Raw genomic sequence first — 21,427 nt, forward strand, 5'->3', positions numbered from 1 at the left:
GGTCGATGTATCGCTCTCGTGGCATACCTGACCTCATTCACATAAAGAATGAGAGTCATCTTGGCATGGACGGGACAAGAGGCGACGGGTCCGAAGACCAGCGGGGGCGGCCCTCCTCGGGGCCGGCGCTGGTCGGTCGGGTTGCCCATGGATATGAATCCTCCTCAGGAGTATCCATCCATCCAGGGATGAGTAGAAAACAGTGTCATCCAGTAGGATGAGTATTTCCATTTTGTTAAACGAAGAGAGAGTGTTGAGCTCTCTGATCAGCGCTCGGGGAGGATGATCTCGGGCACCCAGTCATTCAGATTGCGGCTCTCCTCACAGAACAGGTGCAGCTTCTCCATGGCTGGGTCCTCCCAAGAACCATCAGCTGGGGTCTGTTGAATTAAAGCACAAGAGGAAAGCGGGTTAGCTTCCTGCATGCTTAATTGTCCAATAATGCTTTGTGATAGAGAACAGATATAAGGCTATATGTTTGAGTTCAAATGACATACCGTGATGAGGACACAGTGAGCGTCTTCTAGTTTGTCCTTGTCGCCAACGATCTCGACCAGGCGCTGCACGTCGCTCACTCTGACAATGCTGATGTCGTTCTCGAAGCAGAAGGACTGGATGAGGGTGAAGTGGATCTGGAGGGCGATGTCACACTCGAACCCTTCGTCCATGGCCAGGATGCAGAAAGACACGCTGTCTGGATCACTGTGGAGAAATACATCTGTTAGTGGCTGCTCTTGTTCAGGGCAAAAGTATAGGCTACCAGCTGAGCTGAGCAATAGCATAAGACATGTTAGCATTGCACTTACTCATTCATTATTGTGGCACTTTCGTAGACTCCAATGGTGAGTTGTTCCTCTCTCCGAGCAGAGAGGAGAGCTTCTTTCAGCGCTTTGCCAGGAGACCCTGCAGGCGACTGCATCTTCAAAATAATTCCAACAAGTGATTGATCTCACTGGTTTTAGTAGGCCTATATGTGGAGGATAGTGATTCAGAAGATATAGCACAGTTTGCTCTGAATGCTCTCCGATGGGACTGGCGGTATTTATACTGAAGACCCGACACGCGCGTTCTGTGATTGGCTGTTGTTCAGGGACAAAAGTCACCCCTCCTTCCCCCCACCACACCTCCCATGGCAGGCGCGTGCCTATAGAGAAACTGTCCGAGGAAGGATGGGCCAGTTTGGACTGAATGGATAAGATTCTGAAAGTCCGTGACCTTTAATTGATGCCCTCAACTTCAGGAATAATTAATCCCGACACTTGGCCTCTATAGACTCGTGCCATCAAAATCTACGTAGATTTGCAAAACTGCCTAATTATTCCACAGAAACGGCACACTGCGCTGCATGCAGTGAAGTTCACTAGTGTTCATTTAAATCCAAGAGAATAGCCATAACCAAATGGACCCGGTGGATTTGAGGATTTTTTTTTTTGCTTTTCATCGCAATCACACATTCCCACTTAAATCGTGCATGCATGCACAAAACAAAACACGTGTTTGACGTGATAAAGTCGACTCGACTTATAGGCCTATATTGGCGAATGTATTGATACAAAATATCATATGTTTATAATTATAACTAAGTTTAAAAGATGTATCGGTCGGTTCATTGTGCATGTTTAGGTTGAAGAAAAACAATAAAGCACGCACATCCACTCACAGTCTCACACATGCACTCACTAAAAACCCATAAAAATCCAACCCAAAATCCATAAAGCAAATGCCAGAAGCTGCAAAAGTGCTAGGCTATTAGGAAATTAATTAATTAGTCTAAAAGCAGTATAGAAAAGTATTTTTGGGAAGGGTATTTTTTTATTTGGTTCCACCATTGGACGTGATGTTTCAAGCCTATATATCGAATATCGGCTCTTCATAAGATGTTGTTCATCGGTGTGAAGACCCGACACGCGCGTGATCATCGGTGTTCACGTTGAAACTCTGTATGGAACAATTACGTTGAATAGGCAGCCTATAGGCAACTTTTACGCAACAGATTCTAGATAGTGGCACGCGCCGCTACTTTGCATGCGTAAAGACCGAGCCAGACCTCACTCAGTGGAGGCGCGTGGCAGCTGGACGTGTCCTTATCTCCACGCCTGCATCACTCTCCATAGCAACCCTGCAGAAGATACGCCATCTGTCGCTGGGGGGACAAAGGAAACTCATGCCTGGAGATAAGTCAGCACCTGCTGTGCGTAATGGCCGCAGGTGATGCAGCCAGTCCAAACTCCAGAGTAAACCACCACAAATCATGTATGCGTTTCACTCAACTCACTTCAACAGCATATTGTTGCAGACAAATTTGTGACTTATTTGTGACTTGTGTATTAGGCCTACTTAAAGTTATTTTCTACAAAGATGCCCTATATCCAAAGAGCATACTAGTTTTCTTTCCTCTGTGTATATACGCTATACACTTTGCGCTTTGGGAATTTGTTGTACACACACCACTATCCTATAATGCACGCGCGGCTTGCCATAACAAAACGCACTCTTGAAGAATAGGCTACAACTTTTTAACTAATTTGCATCTGCACAAAGACTCACTCAGCCATATAGTGTGCTGCGGGTCAGCCGAAAAAGAGGCACTGCTCTGCTCACCAACACCTGTCGCACACGCACACACACACACACACACACACACACACACCGCGGGGCGTGGAGGGGCGCGCCGCTCCGTCCGGCAGATGCGCCTCGCAGCAACAAACACGTATAGCCTACGGCGTATCGACTTGCACGCGCCTGCCTGTTGCCATGCATGCTGATCGAGAGCATATCAACTGGAATCAGTTTGATCCAAAGGTTCTTTAGTCATGTGAGATGTTGACGACTCCTTGATGGCTCAATGTTTGCAAACTTTGCAGCATGCAGACATCGAGAGACAGAAAAAAGAGTAGGCCTATCACAAGGAATGAATAATAATGACCCGAAAACAAACAAATAGGCTATCAGCGATTCTATGCCGATATGCAGTAGGCCTATGCACGTCTGAAAGATAAGGGGGCTTCTGTTGCATCATGATGACACACTGTTTGATAATTGTTCTTAAACGTGTTTACAACAAGTCAGATGAGGTGATTCGTATCTCTAGGTCTGCATATGCCTGCAGTGTACTGTTTGAGATAAGACTTGTTGTATAGCCTATAGAGATCACTTGTTCACTAGGCTAGCCTATAGACCCCACAGTAAAATGACACATGGCAGTGATCATTTATCATTATGTAACTCCCAGAGAGTGCAAATGTAACCCGACGGACTACGCACGGGTCCATTTGGGTTCAATCTGTATACACTCTCGGAGTTAAATTAACACTCGGGGATTATTTGTAGCCTACTGCATGTGATGTGCTGCTAATAAAGCCCTCTCCTTTTGGCATTCAAATTGAATTAAACGCAGACAACAGATGAGAGAATGTGAGACACGTAGACAATGAAGCGGCGCGCCCCACGGTGGGTCGGGGTTGACCTGCAGGCTGCATGGTTGGTGGTGATGGGGGGGGTCATAGCGACAGTCCTCCATCTGTCCCTCTGCTTTCTATGCAGAACAATGGTGCTGAATCAATCACCGCCAACCTGTGTTCTGTGTTGCCCTGTCACACTCTGGTCCCCTTTAATTACGCAGCAGCAGCAGGCATGTTTGTTGTTATGCATTATATATATATATATATATATATATATATATATATATATATATATATATATATGCATTGTGAAGCGACAGATGTGTGCATGCATGCGCAAAAGTTGCACCTATATAGGATTGCACGCATTTAATTAAAATTATTTCAAATCGAGGATATAGATTTAAGTGCAGGAGTAGAGATACATTAACGTCCTTAATGTATAACCAACATATATAGGGGCTTGTGTTGCAGCTTTTGGGGATAATCTTTGTAGTTTGGACGTTTTGTTGATGTTTTACCAAATGAGGTCCGTGTGGGCCCCCTCTCTATACGGTAAATAAATAAAACCCATTCTAGGATTTGGGACAGCTGATGGCCACGTGGTCAGCGTGGGCCAGCAGTGCAGATTGTGCGGCAGCACGCACAGCGTCCTGGCACGCGCTGGTCATTTGCATGTGTATGGGGACCGTGATAATGGGGGTCTCTGCGCGCACAATAGGGTCCGTATTTTGTAGCCAGCCCTCTAGTCCTACAGATGGCATCTTCCACCTGCCCTCTCTCTTTCTCTCTCTGCAGCGTGCATGCAGCATGGGGGATGGGGCGCCTGCATGCATGCCTTTCTGCACACACTTTCTGTGTTTCTGCAAAAGCACTTATACTTTCACCTAAAACTTTTCGGTGTTTCAGCACCCAGAGATAAAATGGCATGGAAGTCAGCAAGGGTTTTATTTTGTGGATATATTTCGTCAGGATGACCCCTGACGAAATGCACACAATAAAACCCTTGAAATAGGGCTACAAACAAACAAAAAAAGTCGAAAGAAATTGGGGAAATGCACTAGGCCTATAGGCTATTATGCATGGATGTATTGAGAGAATCACAGCAAGAGATCGCATATATAGGGGAAAAAACAGTAAATTAGTTTCTTTTTTTATATGAAACTTATTTTTAGTTGTGCAGAAGACCTATTGTTATGCCAGAACGTGGCTCGGTGACCCCTATCAATCTGCCACGAGCCGCATGCAGTGTGACAATGATATTAGCATACCAATACACCATTCAGGATCAGCCAATCCGAGCGAAGCGGCTTTCACGCGGCCACACGAGAGCCAACCTATAAAAGCGCAACACACAAGGACCAGAGACACGTACTGCTTATTCGGATTTGCTTTCCGACAACAACCTACATCATCTCTCTCTTCAACTTCTTCCCTTGTGGAATACTTTTTGTGACTCATCGCAACCAACCAACCGAACCAACCATGACTCTGGAGGAAGTTCTGATCCAGACCACCGGCACCGAAGTGGTCGACCGTGCCCAGTGCAGCGGGCAAGCCCTGGAGGATGTGCTCGTCTCCGCCAAAGACAACGACTGTCTGACGGTCGGCGTCTACGAATCCGCAAAAATTATGAACACTATGTAAGTATATGAACTTCTCGAACACTAGATGCACAGAAAAGATGACCCGTATAGGGCATTTTTCTAATTTGAATCCCATTTGAGTTTGTGCTCATATTGTTTCTTCTTTTTTGTCTCCAGTGATCCGGACAATGTGTCTTTCTGCGTCCTGGCCATCGACGAAGGGTTCGAGTGTGACATCGCCCTCCAGATCCACTTCACCCTCATCCAGTCCTTCTGCTTCGACAACGACATCAGCATCGTCAGAGTGAGCGACGTGCAGCGCCTGGTCGAGATCGTTGGCGACAAGGACAAACAGCTAGAAGACGCTCACTGTGTCCTCATCACGGTATGTCATTTGAACTCAAACATAGCCTTTATATATCTGTTCTCTCTCACTCTGGACAAGCAGGCATGCATCAGCCTCATTTGGAAGTGTTTTGTCGCTAACCCGCTTTCCTCTTTGCTTTAATTCAACAGAACCCAACTGATGGTTCTTGGGAGGACCCAGCCATGGAGAAGCTGCACCTGTTCTGTGAGGAGAGCCGCAATCTGAACGACTGGGTGCCCGAGATCATCCTCCCCGAGCGCTGATCAGAGAGCTCAACACTCTCTCTTCGTTTAACAAAAATGGAAATACTCATCCTACTGAGCAGGATGACACTGTTTTCTACTCATCCCTGGATGGATGGATACTCCTGAGGAGGATTCATATCCATGGGCAACCCGACCGACCAGCGCCGGCCCCGAGGAGGGCCGCCCCCGCTGGTCTTCGGACCCGTCGCCTCTTGTCCCGTCCATGCCAAGATGACTCTCATTCTTTATGTGAATGAGGTCAGGTATGCCACGAGAGCGATACATCGACCCTCATTCTTTGTGTGGATGAGGTTTGGAGAGAAAGGAGAAGTGACTTGTTCCACGTCCTGATGTGTCGTGCACGCACGCACACACAGAGCAGAACGTCACACGCATATCTGACGCACGCGCAGCAGGAGAAAGAAGCGGTGCCGAGAAAGAGACATTCTTAAAAAGAGACTTTTTAAAATGTTCTCTCGCTGAGTAACAACGCAGCGAAATGTTTCCCACTTTCCAGAAGTGTCTTAATTCTCTAAAGGTTTCACTTTAGAAATTTAATGATGACAAAATGATTGAAAATGAAAAATAATAGCCTACTTAAAGCTCTAAAGGTTTCACTTTAGACGTTTAATGACTAATGTTAAATTAATATTAAAAAAGTAAAAAAAAAAAAAATATTTATAATGCTCTACAACTAAAGGTTTAACTTTAGAATGTTTCACTGATGTACTTACCAAGACAATACAATATCCTATACAAGCTGGTTTATATTTGTATAAGAGATGTTGATTATTTTTGGAAATTGTGACAAGCTACAAATGTATGACTTTTCACTTTAGAATCGTCGATATGATATACAGAATGTACATCCAATAGAAATGAAATGAATATTAATTCAATAATAAAACTAAGAAAAGAAAAAAACAGTTGTGTGTCATCATGATGTGTTTGTGTCAATGTTAGCGCAGAGACTGACTTGTAAGGGATTTCTCTTTTCTTTTTGGGGGATGGGGGAAAACCAGTACAACTTTTATGCTTACAGACTAGTCAGCAAATTTGCATATAGGCAGCGCATGTGTTTGAAAACAGCTGATCTGCAAGCTCACAACGTTGAGAGCTTGTAGATCTGCTGTTTTCCGGCCTAGCCACTATAGCCAGCAAGCCAGCCAACCCAGGCGCTCATCTGCATGTGTATAGCCTAATTAAATCCTCTGTGTGCTGTGCAGGCTATCGGGGCTGGCGGGGCGCGCACAATAGCAGCGCGCGTTCAGGCTGTCAAATGCAGCGGTCCGCACAGAGCCGCTATTGTCTGTCCCAAGGCAGATGTCTCGTACCCACGCCACACCATCTGCCACTTTCTGCAGGTGGGGGTCGCGGGAGGGAGGAGCCGGCCTGCACTTTCAGTGCCAAAAGGGGCCGGTTGGGTTGGGGCTGGTTTGGTCCGGCTGCAAGCATAGAGGGTCCCGCCAGCTGCTGTTCTCTTCTCCTCCTCCATTGTTTACTTCGGGGGTCTCGCAGGCACTAGCGAAACTTTTGGTAAACAAATCCCCAGGGAGAGACGGATGCACTGCAGGCACAGTGCTGCCAAGGCAGCTCTGTAGGCTACTGTTCGAGTAGTCATGTTCAGTGGTGGAAAAAGTATAGGACTATCACGTTTTTACTTTATAGGTCTAAAGTAAAAGTATCAATAATGTAATATAAATAGGCTACTGTGTAAAAGTCCAGAATTAAAAAAGTACTTGAGTAAAATATTTAAAAAAGGGCCATCAAAATGTAGCTACTTGAAGACATGCCTGGCAAGTCTACCAAAAGTGGAAAGTAATAGGCCTATGCAGAAGGAAAATAGCAGATCTACAAGCTCACAATGCGTCGCATTGTGAGCTTGCGGAACTCTATTTAGTATTTTCAAATGGCCGAAATGTATAGGGTGGTTAATGTTTTGTAATAATAATACAAATCTACAAAGTAACTTACTTTGTATAGTAGCGGAGTAAAAGTACAGCATTTGGACCCGAGATGTAGAAGTAAAACTACAATGGTGGAATGTAACTATAATCTAACTATTGGAAATTGCCATGGAAATACACAAATAAAGTCAGCTCAAACTGGTACAGTATACCTTATAGGCCCAATACAATAGATTATACTTACGTTCCACCATTGTGCTGCATGTTCATTATGAGTTAAACCATGAAATCTGTGTGAGTTTTTTACTCAAATCATAATAGACTATATATTCAGAGCTTGACTGCTGGATAGGGCAGGGAGTTAAATTAAATAAAAAAAAGAATGAAAAGCTAATGTCAAATGTCAAGCTTGAGTTTCAAAATAAATACAATTTCAGAGACCTGCGTGGCTTACATGACCAATTAGGCCATTTGAACTCCACTGATCAAATACAGGATTTAAGAAAAGCACATTTCAAGCATATTGTTTCTAAATGTAGCTAGCTACCTTACTTCAAAAAGCTGCACTCAAGAGGCACTTTCTGTCTCTCTCAATTCAATTGAGCTTTATTGCCATGAGAAATTGCATGCCAAAGCAACTGTCAGGAGAAAAAAAATCTCACACACACACACACACACCACACACACACAACAAATTATCAAAATGTGGAAATAATCACATAATATTTGATAGGCTACTCAGTTAATGATCACTTAATGCAGAATTATTAAAGTATAAAATACTTTTTAGTATAAAAGTGCGCTGCAAGAAAGCTGTGATGGTCTATCACTCAAGTGTCTTTAATTAAATCAATAGGTACGGTCTGAACACGATGCTCCAAAACGTAACGGTTCCTTACACTAGTCAGGGAGCCGAAGGGCATTAAGGGGTTAATAACTGATAATGCTCAAGGGATATCACTGGGCACCCTCTTGAAAAAAAAAAAAAATCCTCACTGTATATGTATCTTTTCCCTTTTTGCTTATATAATGATGAATTCCTGTTCTGTTCTTTAACTACATAGAAGTGTCTATTTGTATGTCTCTATATGTTTTGATGAATTGAACAATGTGGACCCTGTTGTAAACAAGTGTAATGCTTAATTGGGTCGTCCACTCACAGTTAACAGTCTCTGTATTGAGTTTGTGCTTGAAATGTACTGTAATTCTACAAACTGTTAATAAATATTTCAATCAATCAATCAAATTCTTAAGAGGTGACCCAAGCTACAAGAAAAAACTTTATCTGACCAAACCACGTTGACCCCCACGGCTCTCCCACACCATGGACGCAACGTTTGGAGCCTCTCGGTTCTTTTGGTAGCGTGGTATGGCCAGACAGATATTAGTCTTTTTCCAAGGGGCGGTTACAAACAGATTCCAACGTCACAGCAAAAAAAAGTCTCACTTTGAATAGTGGGCTCTGATTGGTCACCCACAACACTGGGGTGAACAAAATGTAATTCAAACTGGGGAGTACCATGCAGGCCAATCTCCCCAGGGAGTTGCAGATTTGTCTGGTTTCCAGGCTACTCTTTTGGATCATCGTCCAGTGTGCAGACCTTACCTTTCTTCAGTATTCTAATCTCGGCCCAGCACCTGGTTTTCAGTTAAGGCTAATTTTCCACCTGGGTTGAACCGGTTCAGTTCATTTTGCCTGCTTAATATTCAACCAGTTCAGTGTTATCAATGAAAATGAATTGGTTCAGAACCCTAAAAGTTTGTTCGGAAATGGAACCAAAAAAAGGCCACCGTTTCCGTGAAAGCACTAAGGTTCCAACAATCTAGAACGGAACCAGTTCTAGAACCAAATTTATTTTGGTGGAAAAGGGGCCTTCAGAGTGGATGTGCATGCTCCATTGTTTTTCTCTTTCACGAAAGCACGCACATCTTGGAGGAGTGTAACAGGCCTCTGTAGGCCCTGAGGCTCTCCCTCTTGGGGTCTCGGACCATACCCCTGACCACGGGCATGGTCTCACAGCCCCTCCTCTTCTGGGCCCGGTGCAGGAGCACGCGGTAGACCCCGGTCACGGGGCTCCGGCTGTTCCGGGTGTCCTTGTCGCGCACATGCTCCGCGGTGAAGCCCAGCTCCTCCAGGGAGGCCCGCACCTCCTCCTCCTCATCGTCCAGCTCCCCGGGCTCCGAGTCCAGCAGGCGCAGAGGGCTTGGCGGCTCCACCGGACACTGCAGACAGGTTATTATAGTCAGTGGTGGAGAAAGTACTCAATACTGCAATGTAGAAGTAATCTGCTGAAAACTTAAAGTAAAGTAAAAGTAGTTATTTACTGAAATGTATATAGGGCTGAAATTGTTAATGTACATTTTGTGATAATAATCCAAATCTAGACGTTGGAGTACAAGTAAAAGTATTGGAAATTACAAATACCTCAAAATTCTACAGTGCTTAATTAAGTAAATGTACTTTAGTTACTTTCCACCACTGATTATAGTTAACAAATACTAATAAAATAACCACAACTAAAATATATATTTTTTTTTGATAAATGAACTAAATAAAAAAACTAACTAACTGAAACTGTATTGTGTGTTTACAAAACGAACTAAAACAAACTCATTACCAACACAAACAGTATATCTTTTTTTAAATGGTATCTTTTATTGAGTTTTTATTACACAATAGGCCTACTTTGACCTTTTTCAAATCCCAAGCCTGACAAATAACCCAAGGTATGAAAAACACTAAAACTAACACTAAACTAACTAACACTAACTAACAACTAAAACTAATAAAAAAACTAAACTAAAACTAAGCGTTAAAATAAAAACTAATAAAATCTAGCAAAAACGCTAGAAAAACTAAAACTAACTGAATTATAGAAAAAACATTGTCAAAACTATAACTAAAATTAAACTATAATGTAAAAACGATCCAAGACTATTATAATAACCTGTGACTGCAGCAGAGACCAGGACCAGGGGAACTCGATTGGCAGTAGCCACTCGCAGCCCAGCATCTGGTCCAGGGCGTAGCGCTCCTCGGCAGCTGGCTTCAGCGCCCCCTTGATCAGCCTCTGGCACGGGCCGGGCACCCAGGGGGGCACGGCGTAGTCACCCTCCAGGATGCAGAGGCGTAGTTTGCCCATGGTGACGGCGCGGAACGGCATCGAGCCCGTCACAATGAAGAAGAGCAGCACGCCCATGGCCCACACGTCCACCGGCGGGCCCACATACGAGTCGTCCCTGCAAGTGTGTTGATTTTGACAGCACATTTTGTATTTCGTTTTTAAGCCCAAACCGCACCAATGCAACCATAGACATCAGCTCTGGGGCGTGTGTACTCAAGTGAGGGCAAGCTTCTGCGCTTGTTGGTGCTTCACCAGTCTCGCGTAGCCATACAACTATTGCGAGAGGCAACAGTCTGGCTTCACAGAAGCTTCTGCGTGCGCCACAGAGTGGACGTTCAGGTCTGACAAGTCTTGGAAAAGACACGCTGTGAATGGCCAGTAGTCACTTGAGCTGAGTCACAGATTTTCACACTCTTTTTTACGCTTGGTTGCAAACCCAAGCGCATTCAGCGCAACCAAAAAACGTGATTTTAGTCTAGTTCTTATTTGTTGATGAAATTTTCAGTATACTCTGTATTTAGTAATAGTTTTAGCCATCACAGCTTACGTTTTATTTCGTTTATATTTTAAAAGGTAGTCGACGAACATTTTTCGCCATAGTTTTTCAATAGAAGAAATCAACACAGTGTGTATTACCTAAAGAGCTCTGGGGCGGCGTAGGGGGGTGAGCCGCAGAAGGTGTCCAGGGTTTGGCTGCGCGTGGAGACACGCGTGCTGAAGCCAAAGTCTGCAACCTTCACGCAGCCGTCGCTGGTGAACAGAACGTTCTCCGCCTTCAGGTCCCGGTGGATGATGTGATTGTTGTGCTGCACACAGCAAAACGTTTGGTATCGGTAAGTGTACTTAAAGTACCAAAAGTAGAAAGTAGTCATTGTGCAGAGTGTCCCATTTCACAAGTTTTCAAATGTATAAAAATCATTAACCCATTCTGGGCGGGAACCCCTATTGGTATCTTACCCCCTCAGGCCGGGCACCCATATTGGGGTTCTGTACAGTATGTACAGTATTCAAAAATGTAAATTTTTTGATGCTGCTATATAAATATTTGAAGTTTTTCAGAAACCTTAGGTCAGGATTTAGAGGCGTTTTTAGAATCGGCCTTAGGCCTAAATGGTAAAGCAGATCTACAAGCGATGCAACACATTGTGAGCTTGTAGATCGGCTATTTTCAAATGGCCAAAATGTATATAGGGCTGAAGCGGTTAATGTTTTGTAATAATAATAATCAAAATCTATAAACTGTTAACTAAAGTTTTCAAATAATTGTAGTGGAGTAAAAGTACAAAATCTGCCTCTGAGATGTAGTGGAGTTTGGAAATAAAGAGCTTTTAAGACGTTTTAAAATAATTAAAACTAATCAATACGATAGTGTGTAGGAAAAATACCAAACTATAACTATAACCCTGCAGCACGCACACACACACACACACACACACACACACACACACACACACACGGAAAATGGAAATTAAGAGTTTACATAGTACACAGTACATGCATACACCTTCCCTAATGATTATATCTGGTTTCAGTATTTATTTGTCTCTATTATTAAGGTTATTGTAGCAGTCAATTTATATTGGGGGTCGGGAGGGGGCGGGGCGGGGGTCCCGAGTCATTGCCAAAGCATTTCCGGGGGTCCCCGACCAAAACCGTTGAGAACCCCTGGTTTAGGGCACTAAAGGACGACGTAAGACACCATGTGTCCAATATAAATACAGTGGACACAGAGTGTTATTTATTTTATTACACTAACCAAATGTCTCATGGCAGCCAGAATCTGGGCGAAGACGATCTTGCTGTCGGTGTCCGACATCTTGCCTTCGTCGCTGATCCTGGAGTGGAGGTCCCCGCCCCCCGCGTACTCCATCACCAGGAACAGCCGGGAGGGGGTCTCCACCACCTCGTACAGACGCACCACGTTGGGATGCTGCAGGCTCTCCATGCTAAAGATCTCCCTGGGCAGCAGACGCTGGGCCTCGGGGTCCAGCCCCGTCTTATTCAGGATCTTCAGGGCCACCTTGTCTATGACATGACAGAAAGGAAAAGGTACTCACATTGAACCTATTTAGACCCGAGGACGATTCTACAAATGCGGAGACGAAATGTTTTTATAATAGTCATGGGGGCACGCCCCCCTCCCCTCCCCCGGAATATATATAAGGTCTAATTCCTCATGGGGGCAGAGGCCCCGTGGCCCCCACGGACTCTACCGTCACTGTACAAATGCCTTCTAAATCCTGAAAAACCCAAAATATGTTGTTTCCAGGGACCTCACCAGAAGCAGAGATTTGAGTAAAAAACGTTCCCTCTGAAAGAATATATATTCAAAGATTTGCGCCACATTTTTACGATTTTTCAAAAACAGCAGATCTACAAGCTTGTAGATCTTCTATTTCTCAATAGCTAAAGTATATAACATAATCCTTAAAACCCCAAAAGGGGTTCCCACCCGAAATGGGGTAAGGTCCTTTTCAGATGGGCAGTGATTAACGCGCTTGGTAATTAATTTTACCAGGCAAAATACCTTTATTCGAATCTTTAGGGCCACCATGTCTATGATATGACGAACAGCGACACATGCGTAGAAGAGTGTACACAGTTATATACAGTGGTGGAAAGTACATTTACTTAAGTACTGTACAATTTTGAGGTACTTTTACTTTACTGGAGTATTTGTAATGGTTTTCTTTTATATTTCTACTCCACTCAGTGTTGATTTTGTCGACTAAAACTATGACGAGAAATGTTCGTCGACTACCTTTTTTCGACTACACCAAATAAATACTAAATTAAATCCAAGCTATGAGGACTAAAAATATTGACAATTTCGTCAGGAAATAAAAACTAGACAAAAATCTTAGGGAGGAGGGACTAGTGGAGCAATCTGGGAACCCATTGGCGAAACAAAGGAAAAACAGCTGTCTGTTTTCACAGTTTGTCTCGAGAGACTAGTGGAGAAGAGATCCAGTAGAACTAAAAGACAAGTAATTTTATGTTTGGTTGCACTCAGGTGCACTCTCTTGATCTACAAGCTCACAATGCGTCACGTTGAGACACATAGTGCAGTATTGGTACTTTCACTTAAGTGAAAGATGTGAGTACTTTTTCCACCACTGATGATATGGTGATTATTGATTACCTCTGGTGAGGGCATGGAAGGCCAGTTTGACCTTGGAGAAGGTCCCGTAGCCGATATCCCCTCGCACCTTGTAGAAGCCCACCCTGCGGCCAACGACCAGCTCCTTGATGGTCTTCTGGTCTTTGCACATGTTCGTGGTGAGCTTCTGCAGCGGAGTGAGCTTCTCCTCCTCCTCATCCTCCACAGAGCTGTCGCTCATGCTGTACAGGCTATGGTGCCGCCTCCTGGTCATCACCTTGTACTCCTTCCCAGGCATTTTCTTTCTCCTTTTTTTAGGCCTACAGCAGTGGAGCGATCAGGTCATCCTGAAAAGTAGTTTTGACAGGTTAATATATTGTGGTTCTTTGGCCAGCCGTCTGGGCACCTATAGGCTGGTAGTCCAACCTGAAAGCGTGTCGTGGGTTCGAGCCCCGATCCCGACAAGCTTTGCTGCGACCCACTGTTTGGGAAACAGAACCAAATTTGGGCCCTGCTCAGGAGATGTTTTCTTTTTTTTTTTAATATATTTTTTATCCCACGATTTTGTAACCCATTTTTCACCCCTGTGTCAATCATCTAATGTAATCCTGGGCTCTACACACCCTCCACCAACCTAGTCCCCATATATGGGGGACAAGGGGAGAGCAACGGACTTGAACTCATGCTTCCTTCATGCCCGAGTGTCCAAGTTGCTCCTTTACACCTGACAGGGGGGAGTTTCCCTGGTTGGACGTAGCGCGTGGAAGGAACACGTTAGGAGATGTTTTCTTATACAAATAAATAGCAGATCTACAAGCTCACAATGTGTCACAATGAGACACACTGCAAGCTTGCAGATCAGCATTTATTTGCCGTTTTAAGTTTTTTTCATGATGTACCTGGATGAAATTGTAAACAAAACAAAAATCACAGAACTGTATAACGTATATTATAAAGGTTTTGGTTGCTTCCAAATAACTAGCGGTATCTGAAAAGTCAGATGATGTAATGTAAACATTATATAGATACATGTTGTGAGGAGAATACTAAATAAGAACTAGTACATCTATAAACAAACGCAAAATACCATGCATTAGTTTTGTTCGTGAAACTCAAAATAATGCACAGGAATATGACCATATATGGTCACATTTTACACCATGTACCATATTATTCCCTCCCACATGGCATGCGCGTGTATATACGATCGTGAAAGGGGTGGAGCTCGTTAATTTGTATTGATAACGAGCACCTTATCAATAAGGCTTATCGAGCCAGGTTCTTATCGAGCCCACTATCGAGCATTTTCTATTCATTTTGGAAAATAATATTGAAGAAACTGTGAACTGCTTAATATGTGTACCGTCACTTTAAAAGTGTAATTTTGTTTACCGGTGCAACGCTGGTTGGCAGGTATCAATACACTTTTAGACCAACATGTTTGAGCCAGCATGGGTGATTAGATTTATTTCTTGATCGCCTCGTCTTGATTGTTTTAACATGACTTCATGGGCTGCTATGCTCGATAACAGGCTTGATAAAAAAGCTTTTTTAAAGCTTATCAATACCGGGTACTCAATAAGCTTGTTATTGTTTTTTTCGTAATCGGGTATCGAGCTTCATCTACTAAATGGTTATTAGTAGATGGTGTACCACGTTTGTTTTCAAATTAGCTCGGATGGTATGCTACGTACCGTATAGCGTAACACGGCAGAACACCACTGGTTTTAAGTGCTTAAGATCTCACCAAGTCTCCACAGTTGTTGCATCCAAACACATCCATAGTATCCATGGCAACCATCAAAAGGCAGCACATCCCTATTGACTCGGCGGGACATTGAGAATGTTCAATCCTGGATTCTCTGCAGTGACATGTTGATGCCAGCACCCATTTGTGCTATTATATTCTCTGAATGAATCATGCAGTTATTATGTTTTCAGCCCGTATCTCCTCTCTTTCCTCTGGTACTCCACACACACACACACACACTCACACACACACACACACACACACACACAGGCTGGAAGGCATCACCCGGTCTTCACTCTGTACCTTCACCCGAGTCAAAGAAAACGGACACCAAACGGCTTCTCGTCTCCGTCTCCTCCTCCTCCTCAATCAGATTAGGGATTAAGGTGGTTTCATGTATTCTAATCCTTGCCTTATTTAGGTCTCCCCCGATCCCTTTAAGGGGATAACGTTTGGTGACGATTGTTTAAGAACAAATGCGCTCACACACAAACTAATCTGCTTCTTGGGTCAACCTCGTGCTGGATCAAATCCATAGCAAAGTGAATAGGCATGTCTTTGCTATGTCCAAACCAACCCATCAGCTTCACGGATTGGCCAAGCTTTGCACCATCATATGTCGTAGCAATAGAACAATAGAACTCCGTTCTTTTACCGGGCAATGCACGTAATCTCTGTATTTGTGTGTCTGTCTGAGAGGGTCTGTCAGTCTCCCATGTATATCCATGTACATCATCATCAACACAACATCAGCAGTTTCTGACAACATCAGGGATCTTCGTATCTCCAGAGTGGATTGGTCGTATGGTAGACGGCACCGTACTGCGTGCGTACTCTGACAAGGAGTCTAACACGTACAACAAGCAGGGTTCTGTACCCTACCCACCACAATCAATATGTCCATACACAGACAAAATGTGTCTGCACTCTGCAGGAAAGACTTGTCCTAGTCCTTGAACATTTTAGATTTTATTTTTTTACACACCATTATAATGTTCTCATTTTGATTATAAGACCCACTTAGTGAATGTCAGTCTCCAGGTTTTCTTCAGAATATGTATGACACTGATTTACTACAACACTATGCACATTATGAGTACTAACGAAGGTTCTCAAACGTTTTATATGCAAGGACCACCATAACTCTTAGAGTGTACAAATGGACATTTGTTGCACTCTCAGAGTTACAGACCTGTTATGGTCATTCAGGACTAGCTCTTTATCTGGTAATATTATCCACTCATTTTGTATGTCCGTGCCAAAAATGTAATTTTGACAAAACAATTGCATAACCGGGTGGGGCAAACATTCCTAACTTGCATCGTTCCCGACTTGCGTGGTCTCCGGGTACGGGCACCGGTCTAGTACATGGGCCAAACGATGTGACACACATGGTTGAGGATACTTTATATTTGATGATCTTTTATATTGCAGTTAATTATGCACAAGGGGAAATAACTATACTAACTATATAACTAAAAGTGCTGCTTCTATGCCGAGTACATAGGTCTACTCAGAGTTCCTAGAAGCACTCCCTTAAAAACAGACTATGGCATGCAGAACGGGCATCACCTTGAGGATGACCAAGGACTGAAGGAGGACCTCTCGGCTGTGTGGTCAGCTACGGTCAGAGATCAGGCCTTATGCAACAGCATTACCTGATGTTCCCAGAGAGAGATTAGCGTCTCTGTCCCGCTACACACACACACACACACACACACACACACACAGCAAGAATAAAAGGATTATGGAGCGTGAGCAGCAATCCTACAAACTGTGTCACTCCTATTCAGGTGTGCTCTCCCTGTAAGCTTAGGAAACTTAAAGATGGAATCATGCCGTGATCCCCCAGCCCCCCTTAAAACATGACCATCAGGTACTGTGATAAAGTGTACAGTGTTAATATGATTTTATGTGGCCACACCCACCAGTTCATTATACCTGGTTCTCACCTTAGCACCACCCACCTGAACTTAAGCCTCGCCCACAGCTGTTGTATGATAATGGGAAGGGTTAGGGGAGGGGTTAGGGTTGTGTTGTCACAAATAATGTGTATTTTTGATTGGGCTTTTTGACTCAAAGGCTTTCAGGAAGAAACCAAAAATACACAAGGAAGACATATTTCAATATTCTAACCACACCTGGGGGTCTATTAGATAATTAGAGTAATGTTAACTCCATAGACTTATTCCCAATCCAACCATTGACAGCACAGAGTGCCTAGCAGGAAAGTGATTGTCATGACATGGCCGGGGAATCAATCCCCAAACTCCCAATCTCAGAGTTTATGAAATTACAGGACTATGAATAGGAATACTTAAAGAGAAGTGGTAACCAAGGAAGTACCAATATCAGTGCTAGGAATCTATGTTTCCATTCATCCAAGTATAACTATGATGGTGTTTATAGTTTACACAATCACGGATCCATTTCGTTACAGTTAAGTGACTAAAAATGATTTGACATTTCTGCCATTTTACTTCAAGGAATTTGCATTATTCACTTATAATGGATGAACTGTCTCAATGGGACAGACTACACAGATTTAATTGTTGATCTTGTGTGCAGCCTCAGCCCTCAGCCTGCTGTCTGGCCTGTCATCGCTCACAACGCCCTGTGAGGAGAAATCAGTCTGAGCTCATTAGATTAAAAGTCCTCCAGACCAGCAGGAACATTGTGTGAGGCGCCGGCATTACTCTGCTGTAATCTGTACACTATATAGCACTAAGCAGTGGTTCCCAAACACTGGGTCGGTGGTTAGAGTGTCCGCCCTGAAATTGGGAGGTCAGGGGTTCGATCCCCGGCCGGGTCATACCAAAGACTGTAAAAATGAAACCGAATGCCTCTCTGCTTGGCACTCAGCATCAATGGGTTGGATTGGGGGTCAAATCAACGAATGATTCCAGAGCACGGCGCGGCTCACCGCTCCAAGAGATGGGTTAAATGCGGAGAACAAATTTCACTGTGGTAATGTGTGTGACTAATCGTACGACTTTTCTCCATATATGGCCAATACAGAATTAATTCTATATATGTTGATCTGACTTCATCAAACCCCTTGATCACCATATATGGAGCTGGTCTGTTCTGACATCACAATGGTTACTGGACCAGCTCAACAGAATGAATGATCTCCAGAATGATAGATCTCCAACTCTACATTCAAAACTCTTCACAGCACAGTCTCATGGAGGACGCAGCAGCATCAACTCCTGCTTCTACTGTGCCGTATTAAGAAGCTCTGCTGTTGTTTCTGCACGACATCTTATGGTTATAGTAATGTATTATTTAAAGCTACAATCGATATGTTTTGTGTACTCGAAACGTATCGATTGAGGGAATTGCAACTCTATCCCCCAGGAATAGAAAATATTAAAATAAGAAAAACATATGCCAAACATCTACCACTCATTCCAGAGGAATCCCTGTTGGCCATGCAGGGTCCAGGGGAGATATTGGACTATTAAATTAACTTTCAGGCACAGTTCTACTTGTCAACCAGTAGGTGTCCTCCCTGACCACTGCAAATGTGCTAGATATGTTCTGGATTGACGACGATGTGTATAATAATTTAATAAAATACAAATTTGATTATTAGGCTAATTTTTATATAATTAATTAAATCGATTAATAACTGTTGTAAAAAAATCAAGCCTCGTCAAAACAAGCAACACCTGTGCTATATCTCCCTGCCAGGCTGCCACAAATCTGTTGGCCAATTTAAGTTGAACAAAGACATAATAAAAACATTTGAGAGAACCCTGCGTCAAAACAGATTTTTCAGTGAGTGCTCATCTAAAAGCGGCAAAGCCACACATGCTGTAAACAAACATAAACACGACATTAAAGAAGCCACCATGGTTTCTTCAGCTTCAGCTTCCAAACTTCAGCTTGTGACTGCAACTTGTTCCTGTTCGCAGACGACTCAGCACTGCTGGTCTCGGACAGGAACAAACTGCAGGTTGAAAAGACCCTCAGCTCTGAACTCGGTAGAATCTGCACCTGGCTCGCTGATAACAAACTATCCTTACACCTGGGAAAAACTGAATCCATTCTCTTCGGATCAAATAGTAATCTCAAAAAGGCAGATGGCTTCTTGGTTAGAGTTGGTGATGATATTATCACACGGAAGGATCAAATTACCTACCTAGGTTCCATCCTGGAGGCCAATCTTTCCGGTGATAAGATGGCCACCAACGTAATCAAAAAAGTCAATCAAAGAACAAGATTCCTCTACAGGATCTCCTCACTGGTCGACAAAAACACCCTGAAGACCTTAACAGGAGCCCTTGTACAAGGTTTCTTTGACTATGCATCCACCTCCTGGTACCACAGCACCTCAAAGGCCCTTAAAACAAGGCTCCAGACCTCCCAAAACAAACTGGTCAGGCTCCTACTTGGCCTCACCCCCCGAACCCACCTCACCCCTGCCCACTTTGACAGGCTGGGATGGCTTAGGGTCGACGACAGAGTACAGCATCTTGCAATGGGTCTGGTCCACAAGATTAGATACACCACCAAGATACCCATGTACCTGTCTAAATACTTCCTTAATGTAAACGAAGTCCACACCCACAACACCAGAGGGAGTGCAACAAACCATGTACAACCCAGATTCGGCACAAACAAGGGACTAAATTCTTTTCGCTCCTATGCGACCAAAATGTGGAACGCCCTACCAACAGTCATTAAGACATGTGAATCCCTTGGCTCCTTCAAAACTGCTCTCAAAGGGCACCTACGGATGGCTGCAATTCGAAACTGGCCTCTGTAAAAGCTGAATTTGTATCTGGATTGTACTATGTTTTTGTATGGACGTGGTGTTGGGTGCCTGCACATATGCACACATGGCATCAACGCATGGTGTTGTGTGCAGGCGCCCTACACTCTGTCTTTGTACTATGGATTGTACTATGTTTTTGTATGGACGTGGTGTTGGGTGCCTGCACATATGCACACATGGCATCAACGCATGGTGTTGTGTGCAGGCGCCCTACACTCTGTCTTCCGTTTTCTTTTCTTTTATCCCCCTGTTCCCCTCACTGTATATATATTTTTTTTCCCTTTTCGCTTCCTATATGATGAATTCCTGTTCTGTTCTTTAACTACATAGAAGTGTCTATTTGTTTGTCTCTAAATGTTTTGATGAATTGAACAATGTGGACCCTGTTGTAAACAAGTGTAAGGCTTAATTGGGTCGTCCACTCACAGTTAACAGTCTTTGTATTGAGTTTGTGCTTGAAATGTACTGTAATTCTGCAAACTGTTAATAAAGATTTCAATCAATCAAAAAACCAAAACACATTGCCTGGCAGGCAGGGGGACTGCGTTTCAGGTTTCAATCATAGAGTTATATACTGTTAAGGTTTCAATACCTTGTTGAGAGAGACATGATCTCCTTGTCCCTTTCAAGCAGACCGACGCTATGACCAAGAAAGGCTTGCAGCTGTGTGAAGCTCATCATGTTACAGAGAATAGAAAGAAAGTATACCGGTATTTCTGTGTACCGTCTGCTTACTTGTACTGCTGTCAGCTCCTACAGCTCCCCCTAGTGTTCATTTGCTGTCCCCGCAGCAACCAGCATCTCATCTATTGTCCTGGCTGGTAACTAGTTACCTAGGACTTTTCTTCCTGGGGTCTAGGCAAAAACATCACAATAAAAATCATGACATGCAGTACAGCATGATAAATGTTGGTGAACACAAACCGAGAGAACAAAATTAACAGTAAAAAAAAAGAAAAGAAAAACAGATATTGAGTTGTGCTTGAAATGTACTGTAATTCTGCAAACTGTTAATACATATTTCAATGAATCAATCAAAGCACACGCCAGTATGCAATGGCTCTGTACATGGCTGTTTTCTTAAGTGCATTGGTTTTGGGCACAGGCAAAGTAAAGTGACCATTTTGTTTTTACTGTCGATAACTGTTCTTATAACTTCTTCT

At 43.5% G+C, this 21,427-nt stretch overlaps 3 protein-coding genes across 4 annotated transcripts; 1 reads left to right on the plus strand and 2 right to left on the minus strand.

Moving 5' to 3' along the window:
- Positions 1-266: 266 nt before the first annotated feature.
- Positions 267-919, minus strand: LOC308309637 (growth arrest and DNA damage-inducible protein GADD45 gamma-like; the record flags this gene model as incomplete). The annotated part of the gene is made up of 3 exons (XM_080755547.1): positions 267-380; positions 498-702; positions 807-919. 3 exons carry the CDS (start codon positions 917-919, stop codon positions 267-269), a joined length of 432 nt encoding a protein of 143 aa, XP_080611673.1.
- A 3,934-nt stretch (positions 920-4,853) lies between these two features.
- On the plus strand, positions 4,854-6,216 carry LOC308309994 (growth arrest and DNA damage-inducible protein GADD45 gamma-like). The gene is made up of 3 exons (XM_080756008.1): positions 4,854-5,044; positions 5,165-5,372; positions 5,504-6,216. The coding sequence occupies exons 1-3, from the start codon at positions 4,887-4,889 to the stop codon at positions 5,615-5,617; spliced, it is 480 nt and encodes a 159-aa protein (XP_080612134.1). The 5' UTR covers positions 4,854-4,886; the 3' UTR covers positions 5,618-6,216.
- Positions 6,217-8,756: 2,540 nt separating this feature from the next.
- nim1kb (NIM1 serine/threonine protein kinase) lies at positions 8,757-20,913 on the minus strand. Of its 2 annotated transcripts, XM_080755447.1 has the most exons (7): positions 20,857-20,913; positions 17,054-17,176; positions 13,774-14,078; positions 12,388-12,656; positions 11,268-11,437; positions 10,455-10,746; positions 8,757-9,729 (listed from the first exon to the last, which is right to left on the minus strand). In XM_080755447.1, exons 3-7 carry the CDS (start codon positions 14,027-14,029, stop codon positions 9,418-9,420), a joined length of 1,299 nt encoding a protein of 432 aa, XP_080611573.1. In that variant the 5' UTR covers positions 14,030-14,078; positions 17,054-17,176; positions 20,857-20,913; the 3' UTR covers positions 8,757-9,417. The 2 variants fall into 2 exon arrangements, with proteins under 2 accessions (XP_080611573.1, XP_080611574.1); XM_080755448.1 differs by lacking the exon at positions 17,054-17,176.
- Between the last annotated feature and the right edge of the window lie 514 nt (positions 20,914-21,427).

The sequence above is a fragment of the Protomyctophum bolini genome (assembly GCF_963924005.1).
Source record: "Protomyctophum bolini genome assembly, chromosome: 22".
In the NCBI taxonomy this organism is placed as follows: domain Eukaryota; kingdom Metazoa; phylum Chordata; class Actinopteri; order Myctophiformes; family Myctophidae; genus Protomyctophum; species Protomyctophum bolini.